Consider the following 17,585-nt stretch of genomic DNA (forward strand, 5'->3'; position numbering starts at 1 on the left):
TCCACTTGTTTTGAAAGCCGTGACCCATAACTCGTAAGACACGGTTGTGCAAACACACCCTGAAAACTAAAACGGTGCCTTGTGATTGGATCTGCATGTGTGAACTGTACCTGCACATGTGTGTATATCAGAAAATGTCGACTTTATTTACATCATATGTTAGCTTGATGTGCTAGGTCCTCTTTTACAGTGCTACAATGCTCCAGTCTATTACATGAATTCAAATGAGAGGTTCATATAGAGGAATAATCTTTGGTATCCATCATACAACACTTAGAAAGTATTCAAAATGGGAGACAATAGTGATCAGGTGCCAAAATGTCCAGAAAACTTAAGTGCATAACACAGAAAGAGTCACCACAGTGTGAGCAAAGAGGAAACCCCAAGGAGAACGGATGGAAAGAAAGTGAGGAAGAAAACACCAGCGACAGTACAGGCCATTTATCTGTTTTACACATCAGAGGATGGACAGCCCACAGCAGGACCAGAAGCTGGTGTTGTTCTGCCAAAGAAAACAACACTGCCTCTCTAACTGGCCAGACTGCTACCCCTGATAGTCCACCACATCTCATGCAGTAGGCTGTTATCTTCAGTCACTTTCTAGGTCAGAGGAATTTTAGTTTTCCCTGAGAAAGCTCTGTAGGAGACAAGCAGCCTTATTCCACGTGTTCAACAATGTCTGTTTTTTCATGGTTTAATCACAATAAACTGCTGGAGAGAGTTCTTAAAACCTGAGTCTGGAAGGATTCTGATAATATGTTAGAGACAAATCCTGAATCAAAACACATTTGAGAAGCTGGAACCAGAGAATGTTTGGCAAAAATTATTTGAATGATTAATTGATTATCAAAATATTTCCCAATTCTTTTTTTTTTTTTTCTTTTTTTTTTTGCCAATGATGGCGGTGGGGGGGTGGGGGAGGTGCTTCTAGAAAGACAAAAATTTCTTACCTGATACCATATCACCTTTCAGTGGGCGGGCCCAGTCCAGGATGATAAATGAATGGCAGCCCTCCATGGCAACCACAGTGAGGTTATGGGGCTTGTTTTTGGGAGGCTGATTCTGTTCGGCTATAGTTCTGTCCTTCTTCATCAGGTCTTCCAGGACATCAACCTGCAGGTACTCCAGAGCCTCTGTCAGGGAGCAAGGAGCACCGGGGTCCTTCCGGATGTAGTTCACATAGGGAGCTGATGACAGGAGGAAGTGATAGAGAGGAACTGATTCATTTATCTTAACAATATAATTTCCTAATACTATATTATTAATTTTTCAGATTATGCTGTTTTAATAATTTGTGGTTTGGTGGTAGTCATTTTTTAGAGAGGACGTCAGAAATTAGCCTGGTTGCCAATGTGACTGTCCCCCAGAATCTGGTCTTTCCTTTGTCTCCTCTCCTCCCCTTGGTCCTTTTTTTCATTTGTTTTCAGTGACTCTGGAAATGCCAGCTGGACCTACAGCTGTGAATACTTCAGATATCCCACAATTCCTAGACTGACTGGGATTTGGAGGGAACCACTGGAGCCTGGAGTCGCTCCCACCTCCCCAGATGATTGGCCCTCTCTGCAGGCCAAGAGTCTAACACGTGTCACTATCTACACATCAACACAGTCTGTGGTGCTGTGTGGGTTTAAGGGCCGTTACAAGCTCCTACTGTACATGTATATGCAGTCGTATGGCTTATGTATTACGCGCTCATGCACTGAAATACATGATCTGTCGTCACGGTGAGCAGATTTATGTGTCTGCCTATACACAGGGTGCTTGTAAGGCTGTATTTCTGTACAGCATCCACATGTCCTGGATCTGTGCAGGCTCATGCACGTGGAAGATCCAGATCCAGATCCAGATGTTTTGCTTTGTTCATGTGCTCATTTTTGAATGCTGAAAGCACCTCCCTGCAGAAATAAAACTGTATTCTCCTGCTTGTTGAAAAACCAAATCTAAAACACGAGTGAAAACTGGTATGTGTGAGCGTGACGCGGATCAAATCTCACTGGGAAACAGTATCAGGACAGTTCACATAATGTCATCTCTAATGTCTGTCTAGTAAGGCATAAATTAGCATCCCAATAGTCCAAACATCCTGGTACTCATTTTCTTGGAGCTTACTGTAAAGAGGATTCACACAACTGCTAAGAATTATTAGTTAATACTTTTTCTCCCACAACTGCCTCAGGCTAAACTCATTCAAATCAAACAAAACCTGGACAGATAAAGAGACAAATATGAAGGCTCTGTCAGACAGTTCATGCAAAGCATATCAGTGAACTGGCAGGCTGCTGAAGTGGACCTAAAATATATTAAACTAATAAATAGGGAAGAGGATGTCTCCACATGGAGCCAGCAGTCTCTTCTCTCTCTGCTGAGGTCAGCTGCCTTAACTTTTATGATTTCCACTGCTTTTCTGCTCTTGTCTGTTTTTGTCTCAGGGCTTGGGAGAATAATAGCTTTCAGATGGCTCTAGAAGAGGTGTGTGATCGTCATAAGAAAGTCGTTGTTTATCAAGATAGATGCTGTACAGGGTAAGCCGTGTTATTTTTCCACTGTTGCTTCTGGAGCAGATCATACTGATAGTTCTGACTGTGTTCTGATAAAGACACAGCCGTAAATCTGACTTTTTAAAAAAGATCAATATAAGTGACAGTGACATGTTGCATTAAATCTGCCAATAAATGAGAGTGAAGCCATTATTCAAGGCTTTATCCACACTGATAGACTGGCAACAGGCACACATTCAAGCTAATGACACTCTGTGCTCATTCACAACTTCTGACAGGCCAGAATCTGTGCATTACTCTGCGATAACCGCATGGCTCTAAACCAGCTGCCTCATTGGCATTGTAAATTAAAGGAGCTCAGGGATGTCAGAGTCAATTTACTCACCATGGGGAGTACTATACAGTGTGTGAAAACAGTTGTACAGTGTCTTGTGGCTCTAGAGGAACTTGGTCAACTATTTTGAATGGGAAAGCAGGATGAGAGAGGGTCAAACCAGCGATACATTATGGAAGTGTAAGGTTGGGTGGTTTTGAAGCTTGCCAAGGGCCATAATTCAGAAGATCTCTGAGTCTATGCAGTGGTTCTGACCAACACAAGACCCCCAGTAGTATGGAAGTGCAATGCTAAATCATCCCTTTAATACTCATTATGAACGTTTGCTGTTGATGGATGGATTGTCCTTTGTTTGTTCTGAGTATTAAAATGTCTACGTTCTCACCATGTTAACAGTAAAAACTTCCAAAGCTGAAAGTACTTACTGATCATGTTCTGTAAATGCTTGAGCAAACTTTTACTTTTTTTGAAGCCTGTGTCTCCAGTGTTTTCACAGTTACTATTTAAAGGGCCGAAACATGACAGAGAGCATAGTCATTAAACAAAGCAATATTAAAAGGACCTATGACTTTATGTAGTTTTCAAAAAGGCAGGAGTCACGTAGATGCTGTTTTTATTTCTGCCAAGAGAATATTTCAGTCTGTTTGTGCAACCAGATGAGGTGATAGAGTATGAGAAGCCAAAGTAAGCACGCAGGAACAGTAAAAAGAAAGCAGGGGGCCAAAGATTACTAGAATCAAGTCTAGAGACCTTTTAACAATGTGTCCTCAGTGAACTTTGATATTATGATCCAATTAAAGGTAGATGGAACCATTTTGAATGATTCAGTAGTCCTGAATTGTATTTGTTGCTGTTTTTCTACCAACTAATATATAGATATTCAAGATAAATATAGTCATGCATGTAAACAGAGGGGTCTAAAATCAACAGCATTTTGCATAGTGCGGTGGAAGTTGCACCATACTGTAGCTGACATTTTGATATGGATGAGGGGAAAAAACGACTTATAGTGAAGGAAAATGTTTGTACATTCTTCTTTTTTTCCTTGGTCGATTGTGTCTGTAAAGTCTGACAGGGTCATATATTCACAAAGTATTGCTGAGAAAGCCAAGATGGAGGTCCAAATTTATTACTCCTCCACAAAACAAAACAGGACTCCCATCGGCCTATCATTATTTACAGCACTGGGAGACCATCACACACAAACTCATGAGCAGGGGACACAAAAATATATGTGATACTCAGAGGGCCAGCATGAGTGGTCAATCATGCTCCTTTACTATCTTAGCTAAAGACATTGTTATTTTTCCTGTCTATTCTTGTTAGTCTCTCTGACATTTGCAGTAATCTCACAGAGACTAATAAAGTACACTCTCCTGCTTCTTGGGAGAAGCTACATTATTAGGTGAAGGAAATGTTTTCATCTATCAGGTGAAAGTTTAACATACTGTATACCTGAGGGGGTTCAAGTTCCATTTAAAAAGAGATCCATCATGCATACTGGGAATGTGATATTAAATCTGAAATCTAAGGCTAGGCTTAGACAGGAAACAAAGTTAAACTCTGGAGGAGATTGCATTAAGTTGTACTCCAGACAGACGCAGATGAGAAGGCATTTGTGCAAGAGTAAAGATAGACAGTTTGAGCATATAGTCAGTAACAAACACACACTTATATCTGTCTTTGTGTACCTGTGAATCGTTTCTTCCCACTCAGGTCAAACTCAGATGAAGGGCCACTGTTGAAGGGTCTGACATGTGGCACTGGAGTCGAGATCTCAGGGGTGGTGGCTACGGTGGTGGTTTTGGTAGTGGTGGGTGGTGGCAGGGTGGTCTGGACAAGAAACTCATCTAGCAAAAACACATGTGTCAGTGAGCTTTTGATTAAAATAGATTTATGTTATTTACATCCTAACTCAATAACACACTGCTGTGTTTCATTAATCCCCTGTAACCATCACCATGATCTGTGTAATGAGAGTGTCAAAGAGATCTAATTAATTGTGGGCAGATGTGTGAGCTCACTTTCAAAAGATCCAACACCCAAAGCTGTATTCTTATGTAATGTTGTGCTACCCATATTTTCCATGTGAGGGGAGGGCTTGAAGACAACGGCCATTTCACAAGTCTCCAAGGCTGACAAATGCAAAAGGATTCAGTGGGTGAAATTCAATTAGTTCCTTCCTCTTTCATCACAGTTTTTTTCCTGTGCTGCATCAGTGGACCTTGGCATTACATCATGGTCCACATGCATGCAACCAGCTTTGAGCTTTGGCAGGGAAAAGCTAAGAAAATATTGTAAAGCACAATGTTACTTTTCTAGCAACCCCCACACACCCCAGAAAGAAAGAAAATATCAAATGCTGCTCATATGCTACAGATTTATTCAGACATCCAAATACATGTAGTGAAATTACAAAGTGCAAATGCTAACTAACCAAACTCTGCAGTTTTCCATTCAGCAAGTGTTTGGCTGAGGCCGGGGTTCATCTATTACATTACAAAGCAACGTTAAGAACAGCAAATACATTGCATTAAATCATAAGCCAGGGCATTCTCTTACGCTTAGTAATGCAGTTCACATGCAGCCTGGGTCCAGTTTTTTGGAATAAAAGTGATTAAAAACAGCCCAGAATGGAAAATATCCAAAATCCCAGCAATGAACCAGGACCAAGCCAAACAAACGTATGAGAGGAGAAACACAGTGAAGACCACAGGCAAGGCAAAGAGGACGAGACAGGAAGAGCTAGCAAACAGACCCACTGACAGATAAACACACAGTGACCGAACAGTGCAGTGAACGGTCAACAAACAACGAGCCTCCCAGCCCAGTGGTGGTAGGCTGGTCCGAAGCCAAACTCAGCCAATACCTTTCTTAAGAGCTAAAGCATCAGGCACCATGGTCACTGTAACCATGTGGTCCATTTCCATTCCTGAGGATTCCTCTGTCAGAGAAGTAGAACAAGCTGTAGCATCAGTCTCACATGGCTATGGACACATTTCTGAACACACTTAAACATGTACACCCACACATCCATATACGAGACAGGGACATAAGTGCAAACACTAACACATACATTATTTTGACACTAAAGTAACCCTGGGTAGATTTCAGTCAACTCATGTGTGTAATGTGTGAGTGAAAAAGTGTTGTAAAATTCATTCATGCTTTCTCCATTTTAGACTTTACAAGGAAACATCTTTCCAGCTTGAGGTTAAACATGCTACTGCTGCTGTCTGAATAATGGATACTGGATAAAACAGAGCTGCCACAGTGGGGAAAAAAATATTTTGTCTCAATGGGAAAGTTTACTCATTTGAACTATTATACTGTTTGTCATCATAACAATGCAATTTTGCCATTATAATGAGGGGGATAATGAGATGTTTTTGTCCAGACAGGATCTCAGAAACTACAGATATATCACTTGGGTTCTTAATCCAATAGAGCCACAGAATAAATAATATTTGTAGGATCCACACACTAAAATATAAACAAGATTTTCCTGTGTGTTAACTAACTGCAACATCACCACTTTTCTGCTTACAGTGTAAAACCCTGGCAAATGAGGAGGACAGCAAATATTTTGTAATTTACGATGCATTACAAAAATTGCATGTTTTTTTTCTGACAATGGCTGTTCTGTGCCTACATAGTCAGATTAGTTTGTTTGAAAGTGTGATAAAATACCACTATATATATATATATATATATATATATATATATATATATATATATATATATATATATATATATATATATATATGTGTGTGTGTGTGTGTGTGTAGTATATTACCTTGCTGTGTGTGTTCATGTATGTGTGTGTATTCTAGTTTGTTTCAGTTATTGTCTGTCTGTGATGTCTGATGTCTGTCTGTGAAGACTAATGCCATTGTGCAAATGACAGCTCATAGTGTTTTGAAACCAGCGGTACTCTGACCACAGCCAGGCCCCAGATGTGGAGACTTGCATGTGGTTCATGTGGTCTCACAGAGACACACGCATTCACACAAACACACAGACACACACACACTGACCAGATCATACAGTTATACACAAGCACAGTTACAGAGTTATAGGACTCTGTGGGTAAGACAGGAAACACTCATGGCCTTGGCCTAGATGGATATGACAAACAATACAAGTAAGAGATTTAGTGAAGTCATACTTATTTATGTTCTGGCTCAGAAACGCTTCACTGAACTTGACTTCAGTTCTGTGGAAAAGCTATTTACAAAGCAATATTGCAAGTAGGGGTACTGCAGTATTTTGTTTAATTGCTGTATCATAAATCTCTTTTTAAATGAATCTTTTGTGACGCTATCTGCAGGGTGTTATGAATTTTACGCTAAAGACTCACCTTCTGGATAACAGTCCAATATTCCCTCTGGGTCTAGCATTGGATAACCATATTGATCTGTTTTAGAGAAGGTTCCAGGTGGACAGGTTGGGTATGGCAGTGGGGTCGTAGACTCCTCTATGGGCCATTCCGTGGTGGTGGGTTCAGGTGTGGTGGTAGGAGCCATAGTGGTGGTTGTGGTGGTGGTGGTGGTGGTGGTGGTAGAAGTCCTAAGGTGAGGTAGGTCCAAGCCAAGTACAGGTTTCCCTCCAACCATGAGGACCTTGTCTTTGGGGTTTACCACAGGCCGGCTATCTCTGCCATGGCCAAACAGAGCCATACCTTCCTCGTTTACCAAGGGACTACCCATGTGGTCTGGTAGGGAAGTGGGAAAACAGAATATTCATGACCTTATCTTTAACAATAAATTGAGAAAGTTTTTCATTTACATGTTTATTAATGTAATGTAAGATTGATGTAGCATATCACCAAAAATTGTACGTCCATCCTCGCCAAGTACCACTCTCTTGGGTTTGCCATTGGAGTCCTGGAGAACTTGTCCATCCTGGTTCATAAGAAGCCCTTGCTCCAGGTCTACCACCTAGATGGAGAGAGGGATTTACAAAATCTGGAATTTCAGACATATTAAGAAGATGAATGTAATGTTGATGCATTAAAGGAAATGATCCTTAAAATCATACAGTACAGTCTCCAGTAATGATGCTAGAGCATTCCAGTGACAAAAGAAAGTATTTAATGACCATTAAACATAGTTACCCAATTTTTTCCATCAGGTCCAGTGATAAACCTTTGACCAACAGCCTTACTGGTTCCTTGAGATGAAGAGGGATCTTTATCGTTTGTTGCCGTTAGGTTTGGTCGTCCATTTTTACCTAAAAGATCATTTGATTAAAGCAAAATACAATTCAGCACGGTATTGGCTCATGCAAATCCTACAAATGCAAATACTGCACTACTCCTTCCGAGTTATACATGTAGCTAGCAGCAGCTCTCAATCCCATGCACTTTAATAATTCACTTTACCATTTTCATTGGCAGGTTTGGATCCTCCTCCACTGGTTGGTTTCCCTCTAAGGATAGGATACCGAAACCTACTCCCCTGTCCCCTAAAACTGTCTCTAGATGATGAAGATGATGATGTGGACTGGGAGTTTCCTCCAACTATTCCCCCTGTCCTTGTCACAGTAGCACCAGTGCCAGGTTCATGATCTGAGGTCAACACTGGATCGGGTGAATTTGATGAAGAAGAGGAATCAGACGATGATGAGGACGATTCAGATGTTGAAGAACCCAGCCTTGCGTTCTGTGCTTGGTGTGGTCTAATGGGAAACCTAGAACCACCAATTTGCCTGTTAGCCAACAGAGGAGAACGCACCCTCCCATTCCCCCCTACACCAGGACGACGGTGAGTTGGAGAGACTCCAGAGGATGTGCCAGTCCTGGTCCTAGAAGATGTTTCCCTTGTATCCACACTCTCATTGTCCTCAGTGTTTCTGTGAGGATCAGCTGATGTTATTGTAGGATTCTTTAGGGTGACTGAGGGGTCTGCAACTTTATCAACATAATCCTTATCATGACTGCTTTTATTGTCATTTGATGTTCCTCTATGGATGGGCTCAACTGAGTCTCTGTGTCCACCTGAGGAATGATGGGAATTTGAAGAAGTGGATGCTGAAGAGGAACCAGAGGAAGAAGAAGAGGAGGAGGAGGATGAGGTAGTTGGGTTTCTAGTATTACTGGATGCTGTATTTTTATCGGTCAATGAAGGCTTATCCTCATCCGCCCCAACCCCATTCTTTAGAGAGTCATGGGTGGAGGGAGTCTTCAGATCATCACTAGTCTCCTGTATTGCAGAAACTCCGGCAGCACCTGTGGCCCCTGAAATCCTAGTGGGAGTCCCCCTCAAGATGGGTCTGCCAGCCCCTACAGAGGATGAAGTCCTGGTCAAGGGGGTCCTACCTTCCTGCCTGGAAGATGATGCCCTAGACACTGGACTGAATCTGCCTGGATAACGACTAGCTAGCCAGGGAAATCTTTCAGCAAATGAGGGGCTAATTCTGGTCCGAGAAACAGCAGGTTTTTCATCAGTGCTCTCCTCCCTTCTCTCCTCCTCAGTGGGTTCTGTTTTAGAGCTTGAAGTAGGCTCCTCAATTATTTCTGTATCTGTGTTTTTATTTTTACTGTCATCCTTACCCTCATTGTATGTTGTATCTCGCTCAGGTGATGTGTGTGAACTTTGTGAATTGTGTGTGTTGTGTGAAGTTGCAGAGCTTTGGGATCCTCTGTGTGACGTTGACTGAGAAGAGTCTGATGTAGCTGCAGTGGATGGGTGTTGTGAGCTGCTTTGTGAAGTGGAAGGATTAGTGCTTGAGCTGTGTGTATCTGATGCTGTGGAGCCATGTGATCTGGACTGTGAGCTAGTCTGTGATTTGTCAAAATTATATGTATTGGATGTTGCCTGGCTGCTGGAAGCACTTCCTGAAGTCGACCTTGATGTTGTTGGATTTAATGTATGTGATGTTTCCTGGTTTTGAGTCCTGTCTGGTACAGTGGATTGTGATGTTCCTGAAGTACGTGTGTTTGATGTTGCTTGATTTGGAGTTCTGCTTGGTAAATTTGACTGTGAGGTGATGGCAGGTTTGTAACCATTCAGCATTCGGGTTGAATTCCCTCTAAACAAAATTCCAGGATGTCGTCGGCTGTAACCATATCTAGATGCAAAACCAGACCCAGTGGTACGCCCACCTGAAGTCGAACCTCTACCTACAGGTGCAGCCTCTGACTGTGAACTGGTCTCTTTTACAACCGGAGTGGAAGGTTTGCTATGTGTTATGCTGGCCTTATCGTACTTATCATCTTTGCTCTCTGGGTATGCAGAAGCTACATAGTCTTTTCTACTGGCTGCTGACTCCTGAACACGAGAGGAAAATGATGATGAAGTTGAAGAAGGTGAGGATGAGGAGGATGAAGAGGAGGTAGAGGGAGAAGAAGATGAGGAGGAATCAGAAGAGGACGAGGAGGAGGAAGTGGACGAGGTGGCAGAAGATGAGGAGGATGAGGTAGAAGATGATAAAGAAGAAGATGAGGAAGAGGAAGCGGCCTTGGACCCTGGTTTTTGATGGACCCTTATCTTAATGGGCCTCCTAGATGGGGGTTTGGGATGAGCAGAAGCTGGTTTAGTTGGTGAGGGCGTCAAAACTTTGAGGCTTGGGGTCTCAGTAGTCATGGGCCCTTCATCATATCCCACTTCATCCTCAGAGTCAGGGGCAACATCATTGTCTGGCTCTTTTGTCTCCAGAACAGCCTCCATGGTTGTTGTCTCCTCTACTGGAGGTGGTGTTGTGGGTATTTTCACTTCTTCCCCTTCATCCTCTCTATCTTGAGCTCTTGCTCTGGATGAACCTCTGTTCCCTGTGCTCCTGACCGAGCCCCTTACAGAGGAGAAGATGCTGTGATAGGAGCGTGTCTGGGAAAGTGGGCGAACACGTCTGCTGACAGGTGCAGCAGGGCGTGGCTGGGGGGTTGTAGTTGGCTCCTCTGGCACTTCAGTTGACATGAGGTCATGAGATTCATCATGGTCAGTATCCTGTTTGGAAGGAGTGTGGCTAGTCTTGCGGGTGTCCTTGGTTTTTGAGAACGATGAGGCAGCGCTGCTGGCTGGCAATGGACAAAAATCGCTATGAGGTTAGGATGAAACAAAGTTTGAAGTATACATGCTTGAAAACACAGAAAACATGCTTACATCCTGGCATGGCAACACTGAAGGCCTTGCTCTGTGGTCCCAGTCCCCTCCTGTTGGTGGCTCTTATCTTGAAGATGTACCGGTCTCCCGGTGTGAGGCCATCTATGGTGGCTGTGGTGGTGCTGCCACGGTACGTCACACTTTTCATTCCAAATGGCTTCATAGCAGGAGCATAAGACAGGATGTACTCTGTTTGGAGGAAGAGCATGAACAACTGCTGTGAAGAGGTGTGGTGAGGCCATTCAGGAGAAAACCTCAATGGCCCTTGAAAAATTCAGTTCAAAAGTGCATAGAAGAAATCTTTGCCATTTTTCAACAAGCCCACATAGCCCAAAACACATCTGTTACTTTACAACCTTCAACATTTGGGAGGATCCAAAGTACTGTTAAGCTTGTATTACACTTGTAATGGAAAATGGAAGCTGGTGAGCCTAAGTGGCTAACATTAGCACTGACTTCCATTAGTCATTACTTTTTGTTGATATTATTTCAACACAAAGTCATTGGCAGCTCCCACCCACATAGACATTGTACCAATCAAATTACAGTACTAACACTGTGAGTCAGAACAGAAAGTTCACGGACACCAGAGGATACCGATATAGTGGGTGCTATCATGGCAGAAAAATAACTGAATATTAAATGTCCAAATAATTCTACAAGGATATGTATTCATTGATTTCTTAGAAAAAATGTATTTATTTTCAATTTGACTGTAATCCTTCAAGTCTGACCTCTTATCCTCCCATTGGCTTCCTCAGGTGGATCCCATGTTGCTACGACGGCAGTTCCTTTCCCTCGCAGTGGCTTGACCTCAAAGTTCTCTGGTGGTCCAGATGGTGCTAGCAAGTGAGGAGAATACAAGTGAATGGAAAGACAGCAGTTAAAGGAGGAGCGGCAGAACAGAAACCAGAAGCAGCACAGAGGGAACAGGGTGAGGAAATTGCTTCTTAAAGCATGTAAAAACAGTAAGGACGTTTGAGCCAGGAGGCTTCAACAGAGGAAAATACTGCTGCCATACATTGTCAAGGGAACCTCCCCTTGAGATCATGTATGGAAGTGCAGAAGGAGATTTAAGCTGCGAGCCAGGCAGTAAATGCTGGCATTCCAATGAACCACAGCTCAGGAGCTGCTCTGACATGGTATAAAAAGCTGCAATCATGACACGACCGGCAGCCAAAGCTAGAATCAAATATCAAATGGAAGTAATAGGCAGTCAATGTGATGAAGTGTTGTATGAGGAAAGAAGTAGAAAGGAGCTAACAGACAGGGTTATGCAAGAACAAATTCTTTTCTGCAAGAATAATTGCTCTTTTCATACTCTAAGAGAAAATGCAGAACTTTGGCTCTCTATCGCTAGTTCTCTTTCCCTCAGCTGCATCACAACCTACAAAATGATATTCTATAAGCAATTGTCAAGTGGCATTACATACCTGACTCAGGGGTCCTCTGAAAGACGGAGACGCTCCACTTGCCATGATTTTCTCCCTGGGAGATTCTGACAGAGAACTCGTACATGCCGTCAGCAGACAGGGTGTCTATCATCATTCTCCTCTGGGTGCTGTCCTTGTATTCCCAGCGTGCTGACTCGCCCTTCTCCCTGTACCTAACCGTGTAGGATCTGAGTCAGGAGAGAATGAAAATGTTTTATTTCACAGGGAAGGGCTAGGGTTGTCTCTTACTCTCTGTCTTAAATTGTCTTTCCTTTCTTCTCTCGGTCTCGTTACCAGACGCATGCACTAAGACACACTTCAACAGATCCCACCTGGATTCCCCGGGGGAGATTTTCCCCATCTCGACTGCAGGGTCAACCCAGGAAATGAGGACAGACTGAGGAGACATGACCCTGACGCTGATGTCCTGAGCCTCGTACTCCGGTGGCTCTGGTAAACACACAGGCAAATACACACAAAGACAGAGAGAAAAACAAATGTCTAGCTATGTATTCTTAAAATAACACTAATATTAAAATATTAGTACTACTAATACTCAAATATCCATGTGCTTCACTGAGCATACATGGATATTGCTGAGCTATTTTGTGATATTGACAGCATAAGGAAAGACATTAGGCATTAAATATAAACCTACAAGTACCTGGTGTAGTTGTTTTGGTTGTGACTGCTCTGTTGGAGGGTGCACTCTGGCCCAGGGCTTTCTGTGCCTGCAGTGACACCACATGAACGGACTCAGATGCTATGAATAAAAAGGGATACCAGGCACGGCCAGGGTTTACACTATGGACACTAAAGATAGTACAAACCAAATGTATACATTTAGCTCCGTTTTCATTTGAGAAAAAAAAACAACAACAAAAAAGTCAGATTTTACTAGAATCTAAACCTTTTCAATCTGGGTTCTCTTACTTAGTTTGGCTGTATTTCGGTTCCTCTGGTCAGACTGAGGCTTGATGTGGTGTTGACGTCTCCTTTCCAGCAAGGGGGTTCCTGCAAAAGCTCTCTCAGGCTGCCTCGGACCTGAAGAGGACTGAGGTGCCCTCCTGTTTGTCCGGGTATTAGATACGCCCAGTGGATTAGTTGTTCTGTCCACCCTGGTGGCCCGCTGAACCGAGGGCTGATTTCTGACGGCAGTTTGTGAAGGCCTGACTGGACCTGTTGATGGATGACAATGGAGAGGGAAAAAGTCAGAGTGTAGTGGAGTTCACTTCACCTTCATGACCCATAGTTCATTTATAATCTGTACTCTGGGCTAGATTTGCCTCCGGGGCCTAGCTGAAACTAATAACTGCCATGGACAATGATTGAATATAATTGCTCGGCTTGAGACACATCCGCTCAGTGATAAACACATAATTACATGCCAATTTCATCCAACAGTGACTGTAAACATGCCCAGCTGTCAGAAAAGGGACATGTTGTGGAACCGCACTATGTCCCCTGTCATCTGATCCAACTTCTGGTGTCCTGCTTCCTGCTTTAATCCCACCATAGTGGTGACTCCATCTTGGACGACGTCTCAGACACTGACTCAGACAGCCAGACAAACCCCCTCATCTGGCTGCGGCGCTGAGCGATAGCGCTGGCAATATAACAAAAAACCTCCTCTGTCCCTCCCACCCTTTCGTTTTCTTTCTTTCCTCTCCTCCCTCTATCCCTCCTTTATCCGTTTCTCATAATCACTGTCAGATGCAAAGGATCTGCCCTGTTTCCCATCAGGATAGCTGCATGCACAGCTGGGTGAGTCCTGACAAGTCAGCTGATGTAACAAAGTGGATTTGATGATATTCAAGGTGGTTGTGATTTTGGGTTACCTATTCCAACAGGTAGCGTTGGCCTGAGAATGGTTGGCCATGAGAGGCAACCACACCCAAAACGTTTTCTCAAGCTTGAAAAGGGAGAGATAGGCTTCCACCATGACTCAGTATGTGTGGTGGAAAACAAAGATAATGCAAAAAGGATATGAAGAGGAGTTTAAAAACACACCAGAGAAGCTCCAAGGAGGACAGAAGTGGTTTGTTTCAATAAGACTTGGAGCGCTCTATTCGTGCCTTCACGTCTCTCTGTCTCTATCCTCCCCTCTGTCCTGCCAGCACAGCTGAGCAAATTTCTTTTCCTTTGGATCTAGAGAGCATTGTTTGTTTGGTAATGCACCAACTCCCTTTCTGCTTTTCCTCTAAACTTTTGTCTGTTTTCACATTTTTCTCTCTGCTTTTTGTCTCCACCTGTAGGGTTTTGAGGTTCTTTGGATCTGCACGATTATTTCCATTCTGTTTGTTCTCTACTCTCGCCCTTGTCTGTCTGCTAACAGACATCAGACATGTCTATATGTCTGCTAAGGGTGTAATGAATGGCAATCTTATTTTAAGTTGATAAGAGTGCTGTCAAAAGGAGAAATAAATTAAGCCTGTGCCACATTCAGGTCTATTTGATTCAAGAGTTTGCCCTACCCTCTAGATAATTAATTAATTTAAACATGGCCTGAATATTAACTTGTAGAAACCTAAAATAAACTATATTTACTATATCTTTATTATGCTATTTGTTAAATATGTTACCATTGTGTGGCAATATAGCTGATCAGACAATGATGAAATGCTTAAGTCAGTACACTATTCTGCAATAGCAATTTATCTATTTTACAGCATTCTTACTCCTAGTTTTTATGTACTTTTTGGTAATTGCCAGACAAGTGTTAACCATGGTGGTATACCAGTGAAATGACTTCTTAAACTCTCATCCCTGGATCCATACCTGTTTTACTGGCTCTCTTCATACTAGCTATAACCTAAAACAGAAATATCTCCATTTGGTTTTAATCATCCAACTTCTCCTTTTCCTTATTTTCTTCTTCCCCCCTCTCTCTCTCTGGAAAACTGTCGCAGTGCATAGTTTGGCCCAGGTCATCATGCCGAGAACCGCTAAACCATTGACTCCACAATGCACTCGCTGCCAGATCCTTTCTGTCTTTTCCTGGAAGCTCAATGGTCCGAGGTGCTATGAGGCTGGCCTCTAGACAGACAGACATACCACCGCTACAGCAGAGACCACCTCAGTGTGTTCAGGCTGAGATGCTGAAGAATGTATGTCACTGTTGTCTTCTTACTCCCTCCCCAAACCTTCAAACTTAGCTGAAGAAACCCAGGCTTTTATCCTCCGTCTTTGACATTTCATCACCTTCAAAAGCAAATCTAAACTTTGCAAACATAATTTGGTAGGTTTGGGTCTCATGGTGGAGCACATTGCTCAGTTTAGCCGCAGTTTCATTTAACAGCTATACAAACAATTCTCAGTGGCAGAGATTTCCTGGAAGCAGAAATAATGAAATAAGTCCCAAATAGCAGACATGTTCGCTAACTAATGGCAAAGAAACAACTCCAGTCAAAATATGAACACAAAGTCATCCATTAGCTTACCAGACTGTCGGCTAGCACAGTATAGCTTAACGAAACAACTTAAAATGTTTACTTGGCAAATGAGCTTGCGTTAACCTAAAAAAATAACTTGGGCTAACTTTAGGTTGTACTTGTGAGTTTGGCAGTGGGTTTGTTAGCTTTGTAACAGCTGTTAACGTTTTTGATAAATGAGTTTGACTGACAAAATTGTTATGTGTTCCTTTAAACAATTTTCAGTGATAGATCTTTCCTGAAGGTGGAAAAGATCAATTTAGCCTCAACTGACAGAGACAAAGTTAGCATTAGCAGCAAACTGATGAACCCAAATGGAGAAGAAGAAACACAAATCAAAATATGAGAATAATCCTACAACGCTAATGCCAAATGATGCCTTCATTCATTCATTAGCTTACCATGCTCACCATCTAGTACAGTAAATAACCTGAAATCTAAAGTGGACTAATTAGCCTTAACAAATGTTAGATATTGTTTGTCAGTTGTCAGTTTTCTAGTTTTACAACAATTTCAGATGTTGACCTTCAACCTTCTTGCTTGATAAATGGCTGTTTCTGAGTAGTGTGATGATTGTTGTGTGTTGTTGTTCACTTATACAAACAATTTGAAGTTAATAACTTGAAATGGCAACAGGCCTTCTGTTAATTAGCCCAGCATTAGCCCTAGTGGTTAGGTAACTTAATATATCAGTTTGTAACAAGGGAGTTAGCAAGGCTTTATGACTACGTCCTTTTCTTTACCCCCTCTTTTTCACTGAGCGTTAGTCTAACATTACTTAGCCGCGCAGACACACAGTGGTTGTTTGGCTTCATTCACTGAGATCTAACTCAACAAATATGATTAGCTGTGTCTCCAGAGCAGCTCTGTCTCAAACAAATAAAACTGAAACTCCAGAGCAGTGTGGTGGTTCAGTGGTTAGCACTGTCGCCTCACTGCAAGAAGGTCCTGGGTTCAATTGCTGGTCCTGATCCTTTCAGTGTGGAATTTGCATGGGTTTTCTCCATGTTCCCTGCCACAGCACAAAGACAAGCCAAGTCAAGTGGTTTGGAGAGGCTGAACTGTCCACAGGAACAGTATGAACACAAGTGCGCGCGTGTCTATTTGTGTTAGCCCTGTGATAGACTGGTGTGTGTTTACATGACATATGCTTAAATGTCCAAATTCTCCATGACTCTGCACATAAATGAGCATATAATGACAATATAATTTCCTAAAAGCCTGGTCTTAAGTTAGGTGTTTCCTTTCCTCCTTTACTTGACCTCAAGAGGACCATATGAGGAAAAAATTTCCTCTAAAGCTAAAATAAAGGTTATATAAATATTAGGGCTGCATTATTTGATTGTTTCTATTAATCATATGATTGACAATGATTGAGTCTTTAAATCACAAATTCAGAGCCCAGTGTGACATATTTTTAAATTGCAAGTTTTGCCACTCCATCACCTACAATAAGCCAGTCCCAGCTGACGTTGGGTGAGAAGGTGGGGCACACCCTGGACAGGTCACCAGTCAATCACGGTGCTGGCATGTAGGGACAGACAACCATTCAAGCTCACATTCACACCTGTGGGCAATTTAAAGTCACCAGTTAACCTAACCCAGCAGTTTCTAGACTGTTTGAGGAAACCAAAGCACCAACAGGGAACCCAGGCAGGCGTGGAGAGAACATGCAAACCCCACACAGACAGGACCCATCTGGCTGACAGGTTCAAACCCAAAACCTTCTTGCTGTGAGGCAACAGTGCTAAGCAATGCATCATTGTGCTGCTATTGTGTCCAGCCAA

At 42.6% G+C, this 17,585-nt stretch overlaps 1 protein-coding gene across 3 annotated transcripts in view; it reads right to left on the reverse strand.

The window, feature by feature from the left end:
• Positions 1-17,585, reverse strand: part of fndc1 (fibronectin type III domain containing 1) — a 36,882-nt gene that overhangs the window by 9,684 nt on the left and 9,613 nt on the right. For 2 of the 3 annotated variants that reach the window (XM_018676020.2, XM_018676019.2), the window contains 13 exons: positions 13,301-13,546; positions 13,032-13,130; positions 12,700-12,817; positions 12,368-12,555; positions 11,669-11,776; positions 10,935-11,123; positions 8,216-10,849; positions 7,949-8,064; positions 7,661-7,772; positions 7,193-7,546; positions 5,702-5,776; positions 4,524-4,682; positions 951-1,187 (listed from right to left, as the gene is read on the reverse strand). In XM_018676020.2, the coding sequence (XP_018531536.1) occupies positions 951-1,187; positions 4,524-4,682; positions 5,702-5,776; positions 7,193-7,546; positions 7,661-7,772; positions 7,949-8,064; positions 8,216-10,849; positions 10,935-11,123; positions 11,669-11,776; positions 12,368-12,555; positions 12,700-12,817; positions 13,032-13,130; positions 13,301-13,546 (4,635 nt within the window). The remainder of the gene's footprint in view (positions 1-950; positions 1,188-4,523; positions 4,683-5,701; positions 5,777-7,192; positions 7,547-7,660; positions 7,773-7,948; positions 8,065-8,215; positions 10,850-10,934; positions 11,124-11,668; positions 11,777-12,367; positions 12,556-12,699; positions 12,818-13,031; positions 13,131-13,300; positions 13,547-17,585) is intronic. The other variant, XM_051071850.1, reaches the window with a different exon arrangement.

The sequence above is a fragment of the Lates calcarifer genome, linkage group LG7_1 (assembly GCF_001640805.2).
Source record: "Lates calcarifer isolate ASB-BC8 linkage group LG7_1, TLL_Latcal_v3, whole genome shotgun sequence".
Taxonomy (NCBI): Eukaryota; Metazoa; Chordata; class Actinopteri; family Centropomidae; genus Lates; species Lates calcarifer.